Source organism: Orycteropus afer, unplaced genomic scaffold, assembly GCF_000298275.1.
Source record: "Orycteropus afer afer isolate SDZICR_OR568_19922 unplaced genomic scaffold, OryAfe1.0 scaffold00323, whole genome shotgun sequence".
Classification (NCBI taxonomy): domain Eukaryota; kingdom Metazoa; phylum Chordata; class Mammalia; order Tubulidentata; family Orycteropodidae; genus Orycteropus; species Orycteropus afer.
This window is the reverse complement of record NW_006921910.1, coordinates 2,873,976-2,892,509: the sequence shown is the minus strand read 5'-3', so window position 1 is coordinate 2,892,509 and position 18,534 is coordinate 2,873,976. Positions and strand designations below refer to the sequence as shown.

Genomic DNA, 18,534 nt, shown 5'->3' with positions numbered 1-18,534 from the left:
GCTGCTTAACCATCTTCAGTGTGTCATTCCTGGCATAACAGACCATGTGATTGTCCGATTCAGAATGTCCAATACCAGTCCATTTCAGCTCATTAATGCTTAGGATATCAATCTTTAAGCATTCCATTTCATTTTTTATGACTTCTGATTGTCTTGGATTCATACTTCATACATTTCATGTTCCAGTTATGAATGGATGTTTGCATCTGTTTCTTCCCATTTTGAGTTGTGGCACATCACCAAATGAAGGTCCTGAAAGCTTTATTCCATCCACATTACTAAGATTGATTCCATTTTGAGGAGGCAGCTCTTCCTCAGTCGTATTTTGAGTGCAAAAAAGAGGAAGACCCTCAATAATCTGGAGTGACACAGTGGCTGCAACAATGGGCTTAAACATAGCAACCATAGCTGTGTGGATGGTGCAGGACCAGGCAGTGTTTTTTTCTGTTGTACATAGGGTCACCATGAGTCAGGACTGACTTGATGTTACTTAAAAATAACAACTTCTCAACCCAGTAAGTCCCTGCCCATCAGCCTGAGTGCCACTGTCCCCTGGGTCTGAGAGCCAGCTCTGCACTTATTACCTGGGTGACTTTGGGCACATGGTATTGCTCCCCTGAACCTCAGTTTCCTCCCATGTAAACTGGGGTCAGTAAGGTCTGACTCATCCCCTCTGGGCACTGTTGTGCGACTCCCTGAGGTGGTGGACATGAAACTCTCTGTTAACTGGATGTGCCAGCCAGGGGCCACTGTTTCATGGAACACAGCATCAACTTGAGTATTCTCCAAGGGCATTGTGGGAAAGCTCCAGGGCAGCCTGATGGCACATGGGAGTTAGGAGTGGGGCATTCCAAAGGACTCCATCTACTGCACTTGAGTCCCAGGAATCCTTTTGAGCTGCCAGCGAGACTAGTGGACTGGCTCCGGGCAGAAATGAGTGGGAGAGAAAGAGATCTTTGCTCAGGTCTCGAGAAAGAGGAGGGCATGGAGCTTATAAGTATACTGGCTACACTCTGGGGCTGTAAGGAATAATACTGAATCATAGGGAAAAAGGCTTGTTAGATCAGAGCCTGGAACCTGGGTCAGACGTCAAGGGCCAACATTGAAGTGTGTCAAAAATGTACACTTCTTGTGATGATCATTCTTTAAACTGATTTATCATAGTGGTGTTTTTTGAAAATGTATTTTTTAACCATGGAATTAGGTTTTTCTTTGAGGGGGCTTTTTTTCCACAAAACCCCATATGGAAATTACTGGCTGCAAACTGAAAGGAGCCCTGGTGGCACAGTGGTTATATTCTTGGCTGCTAACTGAGAGTCGATGATACAAACCCACCAGGGAGTTTGACCCCAACAGCCACTCTAGGAGGAAGATATAGCCACTTCTATAAAGATGAAAGCCTTGGAGACCCTGTGGAACAGTTCTTCTCTGTCCTATGAGGATCAGTATGAATCAGTTTTGACTCAATGACAATGGGTTTGGTTTTGAATAGTGTCAAGGTCATAAGTGTACTGTGCACATGATGCCCCCTCCTTCCTCCTCCCGTGAGTCCTCAGAGAGCTCATGTCCATCTCTCAAGCTGCAGAGGTTCTGCTATGAGCTTGTCCCGAGTCCCCATCCCCAGCCCTTCCCACTCTAGAGAAAACATGTGTCTGTCCTGGGGCTGCCCCAGAAGTCACTAACCTACTGAGCCTGCCCCAAATCTTCTCTTACTAATAAAGTTGGCTCAACCCCAGAGGCCCATGAGGTCCAGGAAAAGCTCACAGCAGGAGCAAAAGCCCCAACTGCTCTGGCCCAGATTTGCCTCTTTGCATTTGCATGGACCTAGGTGAGCCTTGGTTTCCTCATCTATAAAGGAGAGGTTTTAGCCACTGTCCATTTCTCTGTGTCACATGGGGGTGAGCAGCAGAGGTCAGCATCGCAGGTGGGACTAGAGGCTTCCTTTAGGACCTTCCTTTCCTGGTCTTCCCTCCCATCCATCATGGACCAGGCCTGTCCCCTCATGACCATACCTGGAGGACTGTAGGGTAGACTTGATGCTACCAGGCCTTTGTGCTTGGTGATGGATATTCAGTGGCTGTCCCTACAGAGACCCTGACTTGTGTTCTTGTAGGGACCGAGCAACATAGGATCCTATTCACAGACGCTGGGAAAACTAACGTGCGGACAGGGTGAGGCTGTTTTCCATAAATAACATTCCTGACATGAGCTCACCTCCCACATTGGCTCCCTTCACTTCCTTAATGGACTCTCAGAGACCAGGAGGGCTGCCACACAGTTCTCTACTGCCCTCTTTTTTTTTTTTTTTTATTGTGATTTGGGTGAAGGTTTACAGAGCAAATTCACTTTCCATACAGCAGTTCACACACACGTTATCTCATGACATTGACTACAAATTACCCCAATGCAACAGCTCCCCTCCCACTTCCTCCCCATAGTTACCTCTCCCCTGTGTCCATCCCTCCATGTACTCCTGGCCCCTGAGCTGTCTCCCTGTGCATAAGCAGCCCTTCTTTCTCCCATGATTGTTCTCTCCAAGGAGTGTATCTACTTGAGGTAAATGTTCAACTCATATGCCTGTCTTTTGTTTGGCTGGAAACCATAGGTGTGGGTTCAGTTCCAGATCTGAAGGGCAGCTAGGGGCCATAGTCTCAGTGGTTACACCAGTTGGCTGCCTCTTGAGTGACAGGAAGTTCAGGTGGTGTCTGGACATTGCTGAGGCTGTGGGTCTGCCTCAGGAACGAGGCAGGGGGAGCACAGAGTTGTGGACAATAACCCAGGGCCTGGGGAAGCTGCCAGGAGGGGACCAGTCTCGGGCCTAACAAGCAGCTTGGTGGTTTTGCCTCAGAAGCCCACAGCACAGTTATTTTTGAGTCTAGTTTCACATCTTGCTGCTTTGTAAAAATCCCAAGCCATGGAATTCCTGCCATGACTATGTTTTTGTATGGCACCCAGTGCTGCAAGCTGGCCACAGCAATGCTGTGATGTCACATGTAGGTTCCTGTGACTCATAGAGGCCTCTGGATGAAAGACTTGAAAACACACACAGTGGAAAGTAGGTGGGGAGCAGGCCCACCTGGCCATGCTGGTTTGGGTCTCTGACGTTTGCATTTGTTAAATGTCCAGGACATTGTAATGCTGCTGACTTAACAGGCCAAGGTAGTTTGCCTGTTTGCTTTGGGGAGTTGAAGAGAATGGCTCATTCACTTCAAGAAACCCCTACACACAATGGTCCTGGCATTTCCCCATTTGGCAAGCTGCTCAGGTGAGCCGGGAAGGTATGAACACTGAGCCCTGACATGCACCAAGCTACCTGACCACTCTCAGTGGCTCCCCATGTCCCTCTCCCAGTTGTTGTTTGTGGAAATAGACTCTAGAGTATGTCTTCCCACGTGCACCAGACCAATGTCGTTGGTGGTAATGTATGGAGTAGAAGCGTCCCAGCACCCCCTATGGTGGTCACTGTTTGCAGGGTAGGCAGCCATCCTAATGTTGCTCACAGGCAGTTCCGTGGTGGGTGTTTGTCTCCACAAAAGTAGGCCCTGTCTCCACATCAGCACCTCCAGCCCCCTCACATATCTGTTCCATAGTGGATCCAGCCTGCATCCTCTTCACAGACATTCAAGAGCTGCCCTTTGACCAAAGTAGAGGTCAGGAGGGTCTGAGTTCCCACCACTTGGTGTGTGGACACAAGAGGCTTGTTTTTCTCTTTGAGAGGCTGCTTCCTGGGGAACAAGGGCTTCAAAACACTCTCTGGTCTGTGCTAGAAACATGCTTGGTGCCTGCCTCTAGCCGGCAGGGTTACAGAGGGATCTGGGGAAGAACGCCTGTCTGGGCCACCGGCCTTCCCCAGCCCTGCTGCTCTTTTTGGCATTATGCCCACAGGCTTTGCAAATGCAGGAGTCGGGGGAGGCTGCATCTTCGCTGAGTACCAAGTCAGGGCCAGTGCCCAGGCCTCCCCACAGGGCACTCAGCTGGGCTTGGTGAGCTCGTGTTTATCGCGTGGGGGAACTGGATGGCAGCTCACGTGGGTCAGGCAGAAAACTCGTGTTTTCCATTTTCCCTCCAGTCTGTGATTATGGCAAAAAGCACCCTCTCCCCAAAGAAGCTGCAGATCAAAGGCCTGAAGCCAAATGGGCTCAGCAATGCATGTGGTTACCTTTGGGGTCTGGGAATGTTCCTGTTGGTATGAAATTTCTTCTGTGAACCTCCAAACAGGCCTAGAGACAGGAGGGGGGTGGCCAGGCTCTGTATAGGTACATCTTGTCAGCACTGACTCTGGGCTCACTCTGAGGAGGGGGGAAGAAGGGACTCCAGGGGCTTTGTTCCTTTGAGGACCCAAGGCCCATCAGGGAAGAGTCAAGCAGGAGGCACAAGAAGGGGGCCTGTGAGCTGGCACACTGGTTATGACGCAGTCCCAAGATGAAGCCACGCTGCAGCACTGGCACACTCTTCTGAATGGGCTACAGCGAGGCAGAGGAGACTGCAGTTGGGCCTGCCGCTTCCTTCAGTGCTGCACTCTATGGAGGGCCCTGATGCAGGCCTCCACACTGTACCCATGATAGTCTCTGCTAGGTGGAGAAGAGAGAGGAGAAAGGCTCTGAACTCGCAGGGCACAGGATTTGGGGGATCAGAATGTACCCCCCATTCTGATCTGGACCCAGCTGTTGGCTCCAGAAACCAGCCAAGGTGAGGCGCCACTAAGTAGTGGGAGGCCTTTGAGACGTCATCCCTGGTGGCTCCTTTGCTTCCCCCTCCCTGAAGTGGTCCTGTGGGGCAGGGGCCACAGCCTGATGTGCTGAACTGAACCGAGGATCTGCAGGCCTCCAACAAACTACTGAGCGGTCGCGTGGGCTTGGACAACAGTGTTTTATCAGGTCTTGGTAAATTAACTAGATTATTGGAAGGTACCCTCTGGAGTGGGATATGGAAGGTGGCCAAGGCCAAGGTTCACATCTCGCTCTCAGCCCCACTTGAATTCACCCTGGAGTCAGAGTGCAACAGAGTAAGTGGCCAGGCAGGGACTGGTGCCTTTCTTCTTAAGGCCTGTCCCTGCTGACACTCAGTTACCCCTGTAGCCTGCACCAGGCTGGTGAAGAGATTTGCTTGAGCCCAGGCCCATGTGGGCCATCCCTTCCTCAGGTCCTCCCATCTGTGTGGACAGCACCCTGCAAGTCACAGGAGTATCTGGTTTTGTGGGTGGTGGTGAGTGGACCTGCTTTTTATAACCTTCTTCTCTGGGGAAAAGCAGAGATACAGAAGAGCCTGAGTTTGTCTTAAAAGGAGTTGATATAAAGCAATGAGGAAGGTAAATTAGCCAAGATTCCTTAATCCTGTGGCTAACCCACCAATAGAAAATAGTGTTTCATGTACTTCCTGAAGGGAGCTAATTCTCAGCAGAGGCTGGGCTGGGGAAGGCAATAATGTCGGAGAAATCCTATACCCCTGAGATAATCTGAAACAGAAACATGGACCCACAGACTCAAGGGACCTAAAGCTCATTTTGTGGTGTTTGCACTGACTGTAATGGGGGAGGGGAGGGTTAAAAAGACAGTGGCTGAGCCTGGAGAGGTTAGGAGGAATTTCTTTAGCAATCTTGTTTTTCGTAGATGAGCTTATGTGATCCTGGACAAGTTAGCATGTCAAATGTCAGTATGGGAGAAAATCTCCAGTTTCCCTTCAGAAGTGCAGTCTCAGAGCTTCTAACCATCAGATCAGGCCTGAGGGGGGAAGGGAAAGAACAGGCTGTTTCCCTGACTCCCACCCCCACCTTGTTGACCCCTACTTCCTCCTGAAACCAGGAGGCATCTTTCCTCCTAAGGCCAGCGTGTGGGGGTTAGCCTCTCCTATCTGCCTGCCCCCCCAATTCCCTCAAGCCCAAGGGTCCCAGGCCCAAGTTGAAGTGAGGGTTCCTCATTAGCAGTCTCATCCCCAGAGGAAAGACTACCCTTTAGCCTCAGGGACCTGGCTGGACTGGGCCGGTGCCAGACCTGTGTTCCTTGCATCCCCATGGTGCTCAGCATGGGTATCTGTCCCCCTAGCATTCAGTGTGTACCTGCTATGTGCCACACACTGTGCCAGGGACTGGGAATAGAGTAGTGAGCAAAAACAGACAAAACCTCTTGTCCCTGTGGCATTAGCATCCAGACTAATGAATGCCAACAGGCCACTTGAAGACTGACGTTTCCATTCTCTGACTTGAAGGCCACAGACTGTTAGACACTGGGCAAGGGCTGGGGCCAGTAGGCAGGGCTTTGGGTAGTGGGAAGGGCTGGGCTCAGATTAGGAGCCCCTGTTCTGGGGAGCTAGGCTGCCCCACCAGCCCACAGTCACCCCTGACTCACAATGACAGACTGGCCAGGGCACCATCAGCAAAGCAGTATTGCCAGGGCTGTGTACACAGACATACACCAACAGACAAAGGTGGAGCTAGCAGGGGACAAGGCAGAGCTGGGGGCAGGCAGCAGGCCCGGCAGCCTCACTTTGTTTTGATAGCTCACAAGACCCCACAGCAAAGAGATTCCCCTTTTATTGCATCTGTTTCAGATCTTTAGGTTCTAAGTAGACTCAAAACCACACTACAGGGCAGATTAATTCCACATTTTCTGTCATTGCAGTGAAACTAAAGGAAAGTTAGAAATTCTATGCAGCACCACCGAGACCAGGGCGCTTGAGCCAATGGCCAGCCTGGGAAGTTTCCCATGGCCTGGCACAAGTGCCCTCAGTAGTGTGTCTGACAGCTGTGCCCTCTTGCTGATGCCCAGAGCAACTGGAGGACCCTCTCCCATATTTGGCTCCTGTCTAGGGGGAGAAGATTTGGAGAGCCCTAGCCCCTCCAGGGAGGGGCCGCCTGGGGGAGCCCAAATCAACCACAAGCCTGGAAATGATTAAAAGGAATTTTCCATCATAGGAGAACTTTAAGAAGCAGCCAGACCACCAGATGCCCTGATGGCTCAGACCCTCCCAGGCCTCACCACAAGCTGCCTCCTCGGGGCCTCCTTGAGTCTCATCTGTGCCTAGGGCCTGGCCGTGGTCCTGGGGAGGGCAAGCACGAGGGGTATCGTGTTGACCACAGTGTACCCCTGTGCCCAGCCTGGCACAGAGCAAGTGCTACATGCTATTAATAAGAGTAGCAATCTTTACAGCAATTCTGTGTGTGATTACTTCATATGGGCTTCCTCTACCTGGCACCATCCCTGCCCCCCACCATTTCTGCCCTCTTGCCCCGCTCCCAGTCTTGCTCCATTCAGACAGCATTGCCCCAGTCTCCTACTTCCCAGCTAGACTGCCAGCCCAGGCCAAGGTTGCTGTCCTCACCACTATACACCTGCCCAGCAGAGTCCTAGGTGCTCTATAATGCTTTCTTGGTGGGGTACATGGCTGCTTGCCAGCTCAGGCTATCTCTGGCTGGGCACCCCTGCAGCCCACCTGTCTTCTGTCTCATCAAGAAAGTCCAAAAGGGAGCCTTGACTATAGGCAGCAATCCCACTGACCAGAGAGGGGCCCATGCACCACCTCAGGATCTCCCTGACCAGGAGAGCAGACCTGGGGCAGCCTGAGCAGGGCCTGCTGGGACGCAGGGCTGCCACAGAGCTATCTGGGATTCTAAGTACAGTGGGGGAGCCTTTACTAAGGAACTAGCCAGCTAGCTGAGAAATGCAGATAGAGGGGCTTATCCACCTCGTTCATTCTTTCCTGGAAAGTATTCACTATTAGACATGGTGGCGCAGATTTGCCAAAAGGGGGCCCAGACAGGATGGGCACCACAGCTATACCCTAAGAGCCAGTGTCTTCTCTACTGCATGTGGTGGGCACTCGTCAAATGTGTCGGATGAATGATGTTGGTGGATGCCCCCAAGAAGGTGCATGAGGGCCTTGTGAGTATGTCATAGTCACTTGAGTACTGTGTCCCACCACTGGGCCTGGGTGGTTTTAGAGAAGTTAAAGCTCCAGCTCTTCCATTAAGTTTACATGTGGGGTATATGAGACAGGCTGCCAGCAAAGATGGTGGCCACAGTGGCTCTGGGAGGTGGAGCAGCTGCTAGAAGTGGCTTGGCTCTGCGTGATATTATGCACCCACAGTCTGAGTTCTGAAGCCCTGGCTCACTCCCTTTTCAGTGCTTGCTATGGGACCAGGTGACTGTGGTCCCTTCCAAGTCCAAGCCTTTTCTCCCAGAGCTCACTCTGGACCAGCCCCTCTGAGAGCCAGCCATAGATAAATGGGAGCACTAGCCTCCCTGGCTATTCCTGTTCAGACCTGTGAGCCCATTGAGGCAGTTCCTAGGGAGTGGAGGCCTGTCCCTTTCTGGCTAGGGCTCTGGGGCACCTCCTCCACCTTTCTCGTGGCTATTACCTCTCTTTTCCAACCACCCTGGGCTCCTGATGGTTCCAAGGGTGTGCCAAGCTCTTTTCTGCCTCTAGGCCTTTGTACCTGCTGTACCTTCTGTTTGAAATAATCTTCCTTTGGCCCGTCTTGTGGCTGAGTATGATCTCCTCACAGAGAGAGGCCTTCTGAACTACTTAGGAGTGTATATAATATATAAGTATGACTTGGAGATCGCCTTCCCAGGTCTGCCAACTTTGGCATCAGTCCCAGAGCAGGTGAGCTCTTTCAGGGGCCTGGGCTCCACCTGGAGCTCAGTCGCTGTAGGCCAGACAGACACCCTGCTCTTGCTCTCCTCACCTTCTCCCCAAACACAAAATGAAAAGGAGATTTAAAGAGAGAGAGAGAGAGGCCTAAAAAGGAAGCAGAAATGAGAACTGGGAGGAAAGAGCTGAGGGAAAATGCAGGATAAGCCCTTTTCAAGAGGAAGGCAGGCCAAGGAGTAAAGAGGCCAATGGGGCTGAAAGCAGGGACTGATGATCCATGAGGAGGTGGGAGTGCTGGGGGTTGGCAAACAGGAGAGAGGAGGGACAAAGGAAAGACCCCCATAGCCTAGAACAAGCGACAGAGTGAGACTGGGGGGAGGAGAGAATGTGGACAGGAAGGACTACATGTCACTCATGGGGCTGGAGCTGCTGCCCTCAGGCAAGTCGAACCTGCCCTCATTCTGCTTTGTCTCCCCACTTCTGTAATGGGGTGATTCATTCAATCCCAGGAACACTGGACTCTCCCCTCATCTCTTTGATGCTCAGAGAACTCTTCCCTAGATGGAGCAGAGCCCATAAGAGTGTCACTCCCTAGCCTACACAGCCATCCCCCTTGTAAGCTGTGGAGTCATGCAGAGGTCGTGGTCACCCACTTATGGCCTCTTACGGGGCCCCAGATGCCAGAGTCCCTGGCATGAATGTCAGAAAAGCTGAGGTCAGCCACTCTGGAGGCCAACAGAGAAATAAGCCCAGGCTCCGTACTATGCAGGGCACCTCAGCTTGCCAGTTTAGGCAATGGAGGGTGTGGGGGGCAGTGTGGCAGCTGGACTCAACACTGTCCTGGGTCCCAGCGATCACAGGGCCATGGCAAGCTTTCGGTAGATCCCTAGTCACTTGATGATGGTAGAGAAAAGGGGCATCTGAGGTCACGAGGTACAGAGTGGGGGCTGTCTGTTGAATATCTCCAGCGGTTATGCTCCCCTCCCACTTGGACTTGGGGGCCTGGGTGCCAGACATGTCGCCGAGGACTGGCATTTCAATGCAGCTTCTTTGGGCACCACTTTAATTCTTAAGGAACTAAAAATAATAGCCTGTCACTTTAAAATTTGTTATTTTTATACCATACTCCGAAGGCCCTTCAGGGTGTTACATGAAACGTCTTACACATCTTGAACTGTGAGCAAGAGAAGATGCGTTTGTCCTGGTACTGTTGTCCCAAAAAGAGGCAGATCACAGTGGCTTCTCTCCCCTAAGCAGGAAAATAATGGCTTGAATAAAATGTCATAGTTTAGCCTCTCCCAGGAGCACTTTCCTTGGAGAGTATGGGCGGGTGAGTCAGGCTTGAAGCCCCACACTGAGCACCAGCTCCTAGACCTACTGTCCGGCTGCTGGGAGCAGCCTGAGCCAGCTTCTCAGCACACTATTAGTTTTGGCCTCCCACCAACTCCAGAGCCCTCCTGTCCGTTGGTCTGCCTGGCTGAGGAGCTGTAATATTCAAATTGGTTGCAGTGGGCCTCATCAATACCATACTGAACGCTGGCTGGGCAAATGGGCCCTTAGCTCATCTGCACTGTGGTGTTCCTCTCCAGTATCCAGGAGGCTGTGAATTCACCGCCCTCCCTCTCTCCTCTATCTCCCAGCAGCCCCCAGGCTGCTCCCAGATATTAGCCTCGGTCCAGCCCACTCCATCTATCTGACCTCTCTGGTGTCTCAGAGGACAAGACTCTACCTCTCCAGGCTTGGAGCCTGACCTCTGCCCCTCACACAGGATCAGTTCTGGTTCTGTGTTCTCAGCTCAAGGAGTGTCTTCTCCTCTCTCATCTCTTCCATCTGACCCACCATGTGATGGTGTTTGTTCCTACCTTATAGATATCTCTAGTTTTATCTATTCTTCCTTACCCTTCCCTATTCCAGGCCACCATCATACCTTATTCTCTCTGCCTCCACCTTGCTTCCCCATAGCCGCCACTCATACTGACCCCATCTAGCAGCCAGAGAGTTATCCTCTCCCTTTGGCGTAGGACCCCGCAGGACCTCCCCACTGCTTTAAGGGTGAAGGTAAAGCTGCCAGGGGCCCGAACTGTCTCCTATTCCTGTACAGCTCCCTCTCATTCTAGCACACAGGCCTTTTTTGGTCCATCCCTCTGTCCCCACATTCCTCCCACTTCAGAGCCTTCATATGTACTTCCTTTGGCCCAATTCTCTTTCTGCCCCTCTTGCCTGATGAACTCTGTCTCAGCTGTCACTTCTTCCTCACTTCCTCAGCCCATTCCCCGGTTGTCCTCAGACCAGTACATTCCATGTGGACCTGGCACTATCTTCCTGCACCATTGTCACCCTAGATCAGACACAGACCAGCTCAGGAGGTGCTCAGTGAGTGAAGAGAGAGTCTCAGGCAGGAGTCATGAACCTTTTCTTAAATAATAAATGTTTTAGGTTTTCTGGGCCATAGTGTCTGTCACAGCTATTCAACCCTGGCATTGTACAAACAGAAACCCTTTCCTCCTTGGCCTATCTTCCCTGCTCCAAAGCCACTGAGGGGTTGGACGGATCAAATGTGGCTGGGCAGTGCCTGGTGGGTTTATCTGGGGTGGTGACCACCACCCAGCACCTTGGCAGAGCAGGTGTGGGGGCAAGGGGATGGGGAAGCAGAGACCAAGCACATAGATGACTCTTCCAGAGGTTTGGCTGGGAGTGGGAGGAGCTAGGAAGTGGCAGGCAGAGCGCATGCAGGTTTGAGGGGCGATGGGCTCTTTTTAAAAAGCCCATTTGCCCATAATATGAGGAGGCCTGGTGGCCCAGTGGTTAAGCACTCGGCTGCTAACCAAAAGGTGGTTCAAACCCACCAGATGCTCAACCAGAGGAAGATGAGGGTGTCTGCTTCTGTAGAGATATTATACAGACTTGGAAACCCTATGGGGCAGACCTACTTTGTCCTATAGTCATTATAAGTCAGAATCAACTTGAGGTTTGATTTTTTTGGCCATAATGTGCTCTGAAGAGCACCCTCAAAGTTCCAGAGGGATGAGACCTCCCCTCCAATAGCGACCCCTCCATTCAGGGGCTGGTTGTGAAATGGGAGATGCTTCTTTGTTCATAGAAATTTATTATCAGCAAATGGCCCCATTCCTGTTGAGCTGAGGTGCAGCCCTCCCCAAAGGAGCTAAGTGGAGGCCTCATGAAATGCACGCAGCACCAGCGGGTGTTGACATTGGCCTTAGCCATCTGAGACTCACCCTGGTCCCAGAGACCAAGGTTTGCTGGAGGCTGGGGGGCTGGGCTGCCTGTGGCCATGCATGAACCTTGTCCACATGTGTTTTGGGACCACTGCCTCCACATTTGGAAATTGAGTCTCAGTAAATAATTTCAAAAAAAAAAACAAAAAAGGAGAGGGGTGCAGAAGAGGAAAAGCAGCAGGCTTGGCTCCATTGTGGCCTGGAGTCTGAGGCCATCGGAAAAAGTCTGGATGAAAAATGATTTGGGAGCTTGGCTTGGTGTGAGTTTCGCAGCAGCCAGTGGAAACTACCAGGAATGCTGCTCCAGGCCAGCTGGGGGCTGTTTCCGCCACCACTTTTATGAGCTGGAGACCACCCCCCACCCCCACCACTACCACCGACCCCCCATCTTTGGCTGGCAGACTGGCAGTGGAGAAACGTGACAGTCTCTTTCAACTCAGTTCTGCCTCTCAGGGTGCAGACCATATTCCATGGGCAGCAACTTTTCCGGGCCCTGTCCTGTGACCTGGGGTTTGAAGCCCCAGCCAGTTTGTTTAGAAGGGACCAGCTACCAGACAGAGACCTCCATGAGCTGCTAACATCTGCGCTGGATGCTGCAGGATTTATAGCAGTCTTAGAGGGGAAATTCCCTCCCAAAATGTTTCAATGTTTTATTAAATGTGTAAAAGGAAAGTTTGCTTTCCAGTGGGCCAAGGCCCAGAGCCTTCATGGGACCTCTTGTGGCATTACCTCTTGAGAACGCCCATAATCCAATGGTTTAAATTAATAGAGTTTTGTTTCTTTTCTTTTCTTTTTTAAACTGTTTATTGTGATTTGGATGAAATTTTACAGAGCAGATTGGTTCTCCACTCAACAATTCATACACATTGTGTTTTGTAGCATTGATTGCAGTCCTCACAATGTAACAGCACTCTTCCCACTTCCTCCCTGTGTTCACCATTTCCCTTCATCCTTCTTTCCTATCCCTTCTTGACTTCTGAGCTTTACCCCTGGGCAAATGCTATTCTTTTGATCTTGTATGACTGGTTGCTCTAAAGAGTTTGATTTCTTAATCCGGCCCCTTCCTAATGCCATAGACTGACGTCAGTCCTGGAGGAAGGCCATGAGATGAGAGTGCTTTGTAGTGGTTCAACAAGTTCTGGGTGGGCATGTGGTTGGGGGCAAGCCTGTGGTGGGAGTGCCCAAAGGCAGTAGTCCTGGCCTTCTGTGGGGAGGGTGGGTACCAGACGTCTCAGCCCCTCTGCCAACACTCTGTCTAAAGCCAAAGGAGTTGGGTTGGTTTTCACAGCCTCATCTGGGAGCTATGTCTACAAGACACCCTGGCCCACAAAGCACATCAAGCCCCCAGTGGCTAGGGGAATTCAGCAGGCCAAGCACCCAGTCCCTGAGCCACCCATTGTGTGAGAATGTGGAAGGGGGAGCAGGGCTCAGCCTCAGAAAGGCAGCATGATGAGCAGCACGGCCAGCATGAGACAAGCTGCATACACGCTGGGCAGCGCGCTGAGGCACCTTAGTACTCAGGACAGCCATGAGCTAGGCTCCTACATGCAGAGAAAACACACTCAGAGATGTGGAATTGTTACTGGTCCATGACCACCCATGGGCTGTTCAGAGCCTCTTAGCCTAGCCCATAGATAGTGGGCCTCACTGGACTCACCTCCCAGCTTTTATCTCCTGTCAGCCTGAGGGTCCCTCCAGGCGTAGAGGTGAGAGGCCCAAGTTGTGGGCAGGACGCAGATGAAACACCTTCATCTGGGGGTTCCTTTTTCTCACCTATGAAATGAGCGCTCAGTTTCACAGCTTTTGATGCAGTTGTTTTTGGATGGGGCCTGGCCCAAAAGGAGGAAGCTGGTTCTGCTCCAGAATGCCACAGTCTAATTGGCAGACCACCAGATCTGGGGACTCCTGGCTCCTTGGTTGCCTTGAGAGACAAGCAGAGCTGTGAGACCTCCCATCTCCTTTACTTTCCCGCATCCTGCCCCTGCTTCTGCCCACAAATATCAGAGACCAGCCATCCAGAGCCAGGAGAATTCAACATGATGGCAAGGCTGTCCCCACAGGCATGGGGCCAGGCAGACCCCTGGATAGGAAGAGCACCTGGTATTTGGGCAGTGGCCAAATGGCTCATGCCGCCGAGTTGTTACTGGCTGGAGGAGATCCCCAAGGTAACCTGGCTGTCGCCGCACTGACTCTAACCTACCATTTATTTTGCAGACTGTTTCCATCCTGGAGCAGCGTTTGACACTGACAGAGGACAAGCTGAAACAGTGTCTGGAGAACCAACAGCTAATCATGCAGAGAAAGACATGATCAGGGGAGCAGAATCAAGAGCTTGATCGATTTAGGGGGTGGCAGACTGGGGATTTGTACTGGGACTTGGGTGAATAAATAAAGGGGATTTGGCTCTATGGGAATCACATCCCTGCCCCAGCCCCAGGGGTTATGCCGGTCCCCCTTTTCAAGTGGAGGGCCCCCACGGAAAAGACCTACATATGTGAAAAGAATGCCTACGGCCTGGCTGCCAAGACCACGTTTGCTTCTGGGAGCCTGCAGATTGAATTCATTCTGCTTTGTGGAAGAGGTGGCCCAGCGACCTTGGGTCTCACTCACCTTCCTGGTACTTACCACCTTCTCAGCCTGCAATGGTTTTCTCAAAACCCAAGAAAAGGCCTGGAGTGAACACCTCTGAGTTGGGCTTATTCAGGAACAACCTTGGCCAGGGTGGGTGGTTGCTTTGCAGTGGCCTTGATCTCTGTTCCACACAGGTGCACCATGACCTGGTGCCTTCTCCTCCCAGAATGTGTGAGAGCAAAGGACTCAGAATTAAAACTGACTTTACTCAGCTCATGACAGAAATGGCTTGTTGTGGGTGAGCATTACTTATCCGTAGGCCCGTGAAGGAATTATGAAAGTGGCTACTTGGGAGAGTCCTGGCAGGGGCACCTCTGAAGCCCAGGACACCCTTTTTTGAAGCCATTCTTTATGGTGGGAGAGTAAGGGCAGCCGGAGGCCTTGTACCCCACCCACCTCCCACTGGTTGGCCCCAGCTGACTCTTCTACTGGGACCCAGAGTGTTAGGATCCCCATTTGCATTTGCTCATGAGGGGTTCCCTAGGCATCTCCCTCTGCATCTGTGCTGGGAAAGCCTGGGTGAGGGTGTTCCACGTGTCTAGGGTCCTCTGGGCCTTCAGCCCAGCACCAACCCTGCCCTGGGGTGGGGTGAGGGATGAGGTGGGGGTGAGGTGGTATTGGATCTTCCTGGGAGCCATCAGTGCTGTGTGGTTAATGGGTTTCCCAGCCTCTGTGACTTCCAAGCAGAAGTAGGACCTGAGCTCTGGGGAAGAGCTGGGCAGACGTCAGTGAATGCGAGTCCTCTGAGTCCTGATAAAAGACAGACATGAGGAAGACTCCTTTAGCCTGTGCTGGATTGGGGAAGAGTGCTGTCCTCAGTCAGGCATCTGGCTGAGTCCTGGATCTTGCCAGCTCTGTGTCCTCAACATTATGATACAGCCTCTCTGAACCTCAGGTTCTTACTGTGTAAATTAGTAATGCCTGCCTGTCTAGGTGGTTGTGAGGCACCCACTTAGCCCTGTACCTGGTGTGGAGCAGGTGCTCACTGGAAGCCCATTGCTCCCCAATCCCCTACCAATCCCACTAGGACCACAGGACCTGCTGTCTGTTACACACTCCCCATAAGTAGTAAATGGAAGAAGGCCAGCCTGGAGCTCAGACTGTTCTGGGGACCCTCTGGGGATCAGCTGCACTTCTAGTGGCCCTGCCAACGTGTGGAGAAGCCTGGCTGACCTGCTGGTGGAACTGACAGGTGAGGTGCGTGGCTGTTTCCTTCAGGAGGTACGTGAGCTCAGAGTTTGGTTAGCCATAGGTCAGCCTGGTCCAGGAGATGCAGCTTGCCATCCCCTCCCAGGCCAGCTCTCCTGCCCCTGCCCTGTTGTGGCTTCCATAGCTACCAGATGTTGGAGGTCTGATGATTTGAGCAGGTAGCCCAGGGCAAGGTCATGTCCAAAGACACAGATGACTCCTTGCTGGAGTCGGCAGGACCCGACCAGGGTCTCCGTGGTGTTGTGTGGCAGTTCTTGCTCACAAGGCCAGACCAGGGATGCTGCAGTCCTCATATTCACGTAAGTCAAGCCTTACAATCTCTTTCTGGAATCCATCTCTCTGCATTTGAGTTACTGTTTGGGTTCTTGAGGAATGGTCTGGGAGGTGGTGGTCTGCTTTTGTTTCCAGTTTGTCTACTGCCAATGGAAGCTCTACTTCATGGGTACAATTATCAGATGTAAGGGGTCAGGAGGGTACTCACCCCCCGCTACCATTTTCTTGTAGGATGATGTCAGTGTGTCCTGGGTCAGCACTTGGATGTCAGCGTTGGGCCCGACCTATCCTTGGGCTCTCCAGACACAGGCAGATTGGGGCTGCCAAGGAGGGCTTTACTAGAGTGGCCGGGTCAGGCCCTCCCCAGGTAACTTCTGCTCTCATACACTTGCCTAGACGGCAGCAGCTCTCAGTGCACAGAGCCACCGGCCAGAGCTAGACCTGTGTTTATAGACCATCCCCCAGCCTGGGGGTCCGTGTGTATCACCATGTCCAAGGCAGAGTTGCAGGGGGTCTATGGTTCTTCTGGAAAGAGTTCTTACTCCTGTAGCGCCTGTCCTGGACATTACATTCTGCTGAGTGAGGATCTGGGGTTACTCCCAGGGAGTGAGAAACAAGAGGGCCCTGGGGAACTCTGGCCACTATGGGGACTGCTCATCTAGACTCATTCCCCTCCCCCTCCCCCACCCTCTGAAAACAACAACAGGACCCTGAGCTGAGCATCACTGTCTGGAAAGGAGGCAGGCAGGAGTGGGTCTTGGGGACCTGGGTGGGCTCGAGGTAGCTTGGCAGACAGGCCCACCACCAGGACCCACCCATGTGTGTACCTGTCAGGGCTGAGGGCCTCATGGGGGGGCCTTTCCTATGGGCATCTCCAGGGTGTCTTTCCCTGCCAGCTCTATCCAATGACTCCCCTGGAGTGTGGTTTGGGCTACAAAAGCAGCCCCTCTGGAAATACACACACCTCTCAGCTTGTCATCTCCCCTCATTTTGGATTTTGGTAACAGCTCCTGGATAACTGAATCACAGGCATTTCCTTATTAGAAGCTGAGGGAATGTTAGGGGTTTGGGGTTAGAAGTACATCTCAGCAGCAATTCCCACCACCCCTCGCACTCCCTTACTTTCCCTAATTTTCTTAACATGCGAAATAAAGAATAGGTAGACACCTATTCATTTAAATTGCTACCTCCCTCCTAACCTTTGTTAAATTCTCAGAATTCCAGGAAAGAACCTGCACTTGGACAAGCTGAGGGGAGAGGCCACGTGGACAAAGCATTTGCATCCAACCCAGACCCTAAAGCTCTGGGCCAACCCTCATCAGGAGCTCCTGACAGGCTGTGTTCATGGGCCCCTCCGGCCTGTGTCCTCCCAGCCACCCAGTTCTCCAGAGGCTCGGGGCACGAGCCTACTTGTCGCAGGGATCTCAGCCACTTTTCCACCAGCACGGTTCTGGCCCCTCTGTTCCTCTGTGTGGCTGGCCCTGGCTTCCTGATGTTCCTGTGGCCAAGGGGCTCTATTGGGAGCAGTGGAATCAGGGGCCTGTGGAGCCCACTGCCTGAGTTGGCTGCCCCACTGGGACTGGTTCTGGTACCCCAACAACCCAACAACAGCGGCTAGTGGGGACAGCCCTCTGCTATATCATATCCCTTCCCTGAGCTTGGCTCTGTATGTCAACAGGGTTGGGAGGCTGATGGTCCCAGGGTTGGTCTGGTTCTGATCCCTTGGGCTCAACATGGTGTCCTCAGTGACGAGGAGGGAGTTAGTCCAGTATTCAGGAGGCTCAGGACAGCCCCTCCCCACCTGAGGAGGGCCTCAAGGACACCAAGGCAACCTCTTTTGCTGTCAGCACTAGGGCAGCACAGGCTTGTGGGTGGGTGTGATTGCCTGGAATCCCGGAAACCCAGCCTGATGAACAAGCAAGAGCATAATGAGTCACACTGGCCCTGTTGTCCTGGCTCCCTGTCATTAACCTCATCTTCTTCCTAAACGATTTGCTCAAGATGGGCCCCTGATGGCTGCAGCCTTAATTGGTGTGTGGCCATTTAAGGAGGCCAGGAATCCACCCAGCACCCCTCTCCGCTGCCCTGCCCAGGCTGCTGAGGAGGAACTGTGTTTGCTAAAGCAGCAGCGGTGACTGGTGGCAGCCAGGAGACCTGGAGCACCATCCTGCCTGTGAGCATTGCCTCAAGCACAGGGCCCATTCCCTGTTTCAGGCTCCGGCCACCCCAGCAGCTGTCCTGGGGCCATGGGCTCACTCGTTTGGCCACTGGGGAATTGTGTCTCTAGAAACTTCACCCCTCCCTCCCTGACCCAAGAGGACCCAGGACATGGTCTCACGTGGCCACATTCAAGATGAGACTGGAGCCAGCCCGGAGAGCTTCCAGCAGACAAGCAAAGCCATAGGAAGCTTCTCTTTCAGTCCTTCCTCTGGTGGGAGCTTCCTGTGTGGAAGCACTCCCAGGAACCTATTCATAGAGCAAGGCCGGGGAGTGTTGTCACTTTAGGTAAGGCAGGACCCTCACCCCTGCCCTCCCTCTCTCCTGCCACCCGTGGGAACTCTGCCTTGGGAACTCAGCAAGAGAAAAGTTATGTTCT

At 52.5% G+C, this 18,534-nt stretch overlaps 1 protein-coding gene across 1 annotated transcript in view; it reads left to right on the top strand.

Annotated features, from left to right (window-relative positions):
• The window catches only part of POC1A (POC1 centriolar protein A), an 82,354-nt gene extending 68,219 nt beyond the window's left edge, over nt 1-14,135 (top strand). The window contains exon 10 of the mRNA XM_007952086.1: nt 14,040-14,135. Coding sequence (XP_007950277.1) covers nt 14,040-14,135 — 96 coding nt within the window. The remainder of the gene's footprint in view (nt 1-14,039) is intronic.
• The last annotated feature ends 4,399 nt before the right edge of the window (nt 14,136-18,534 follow it).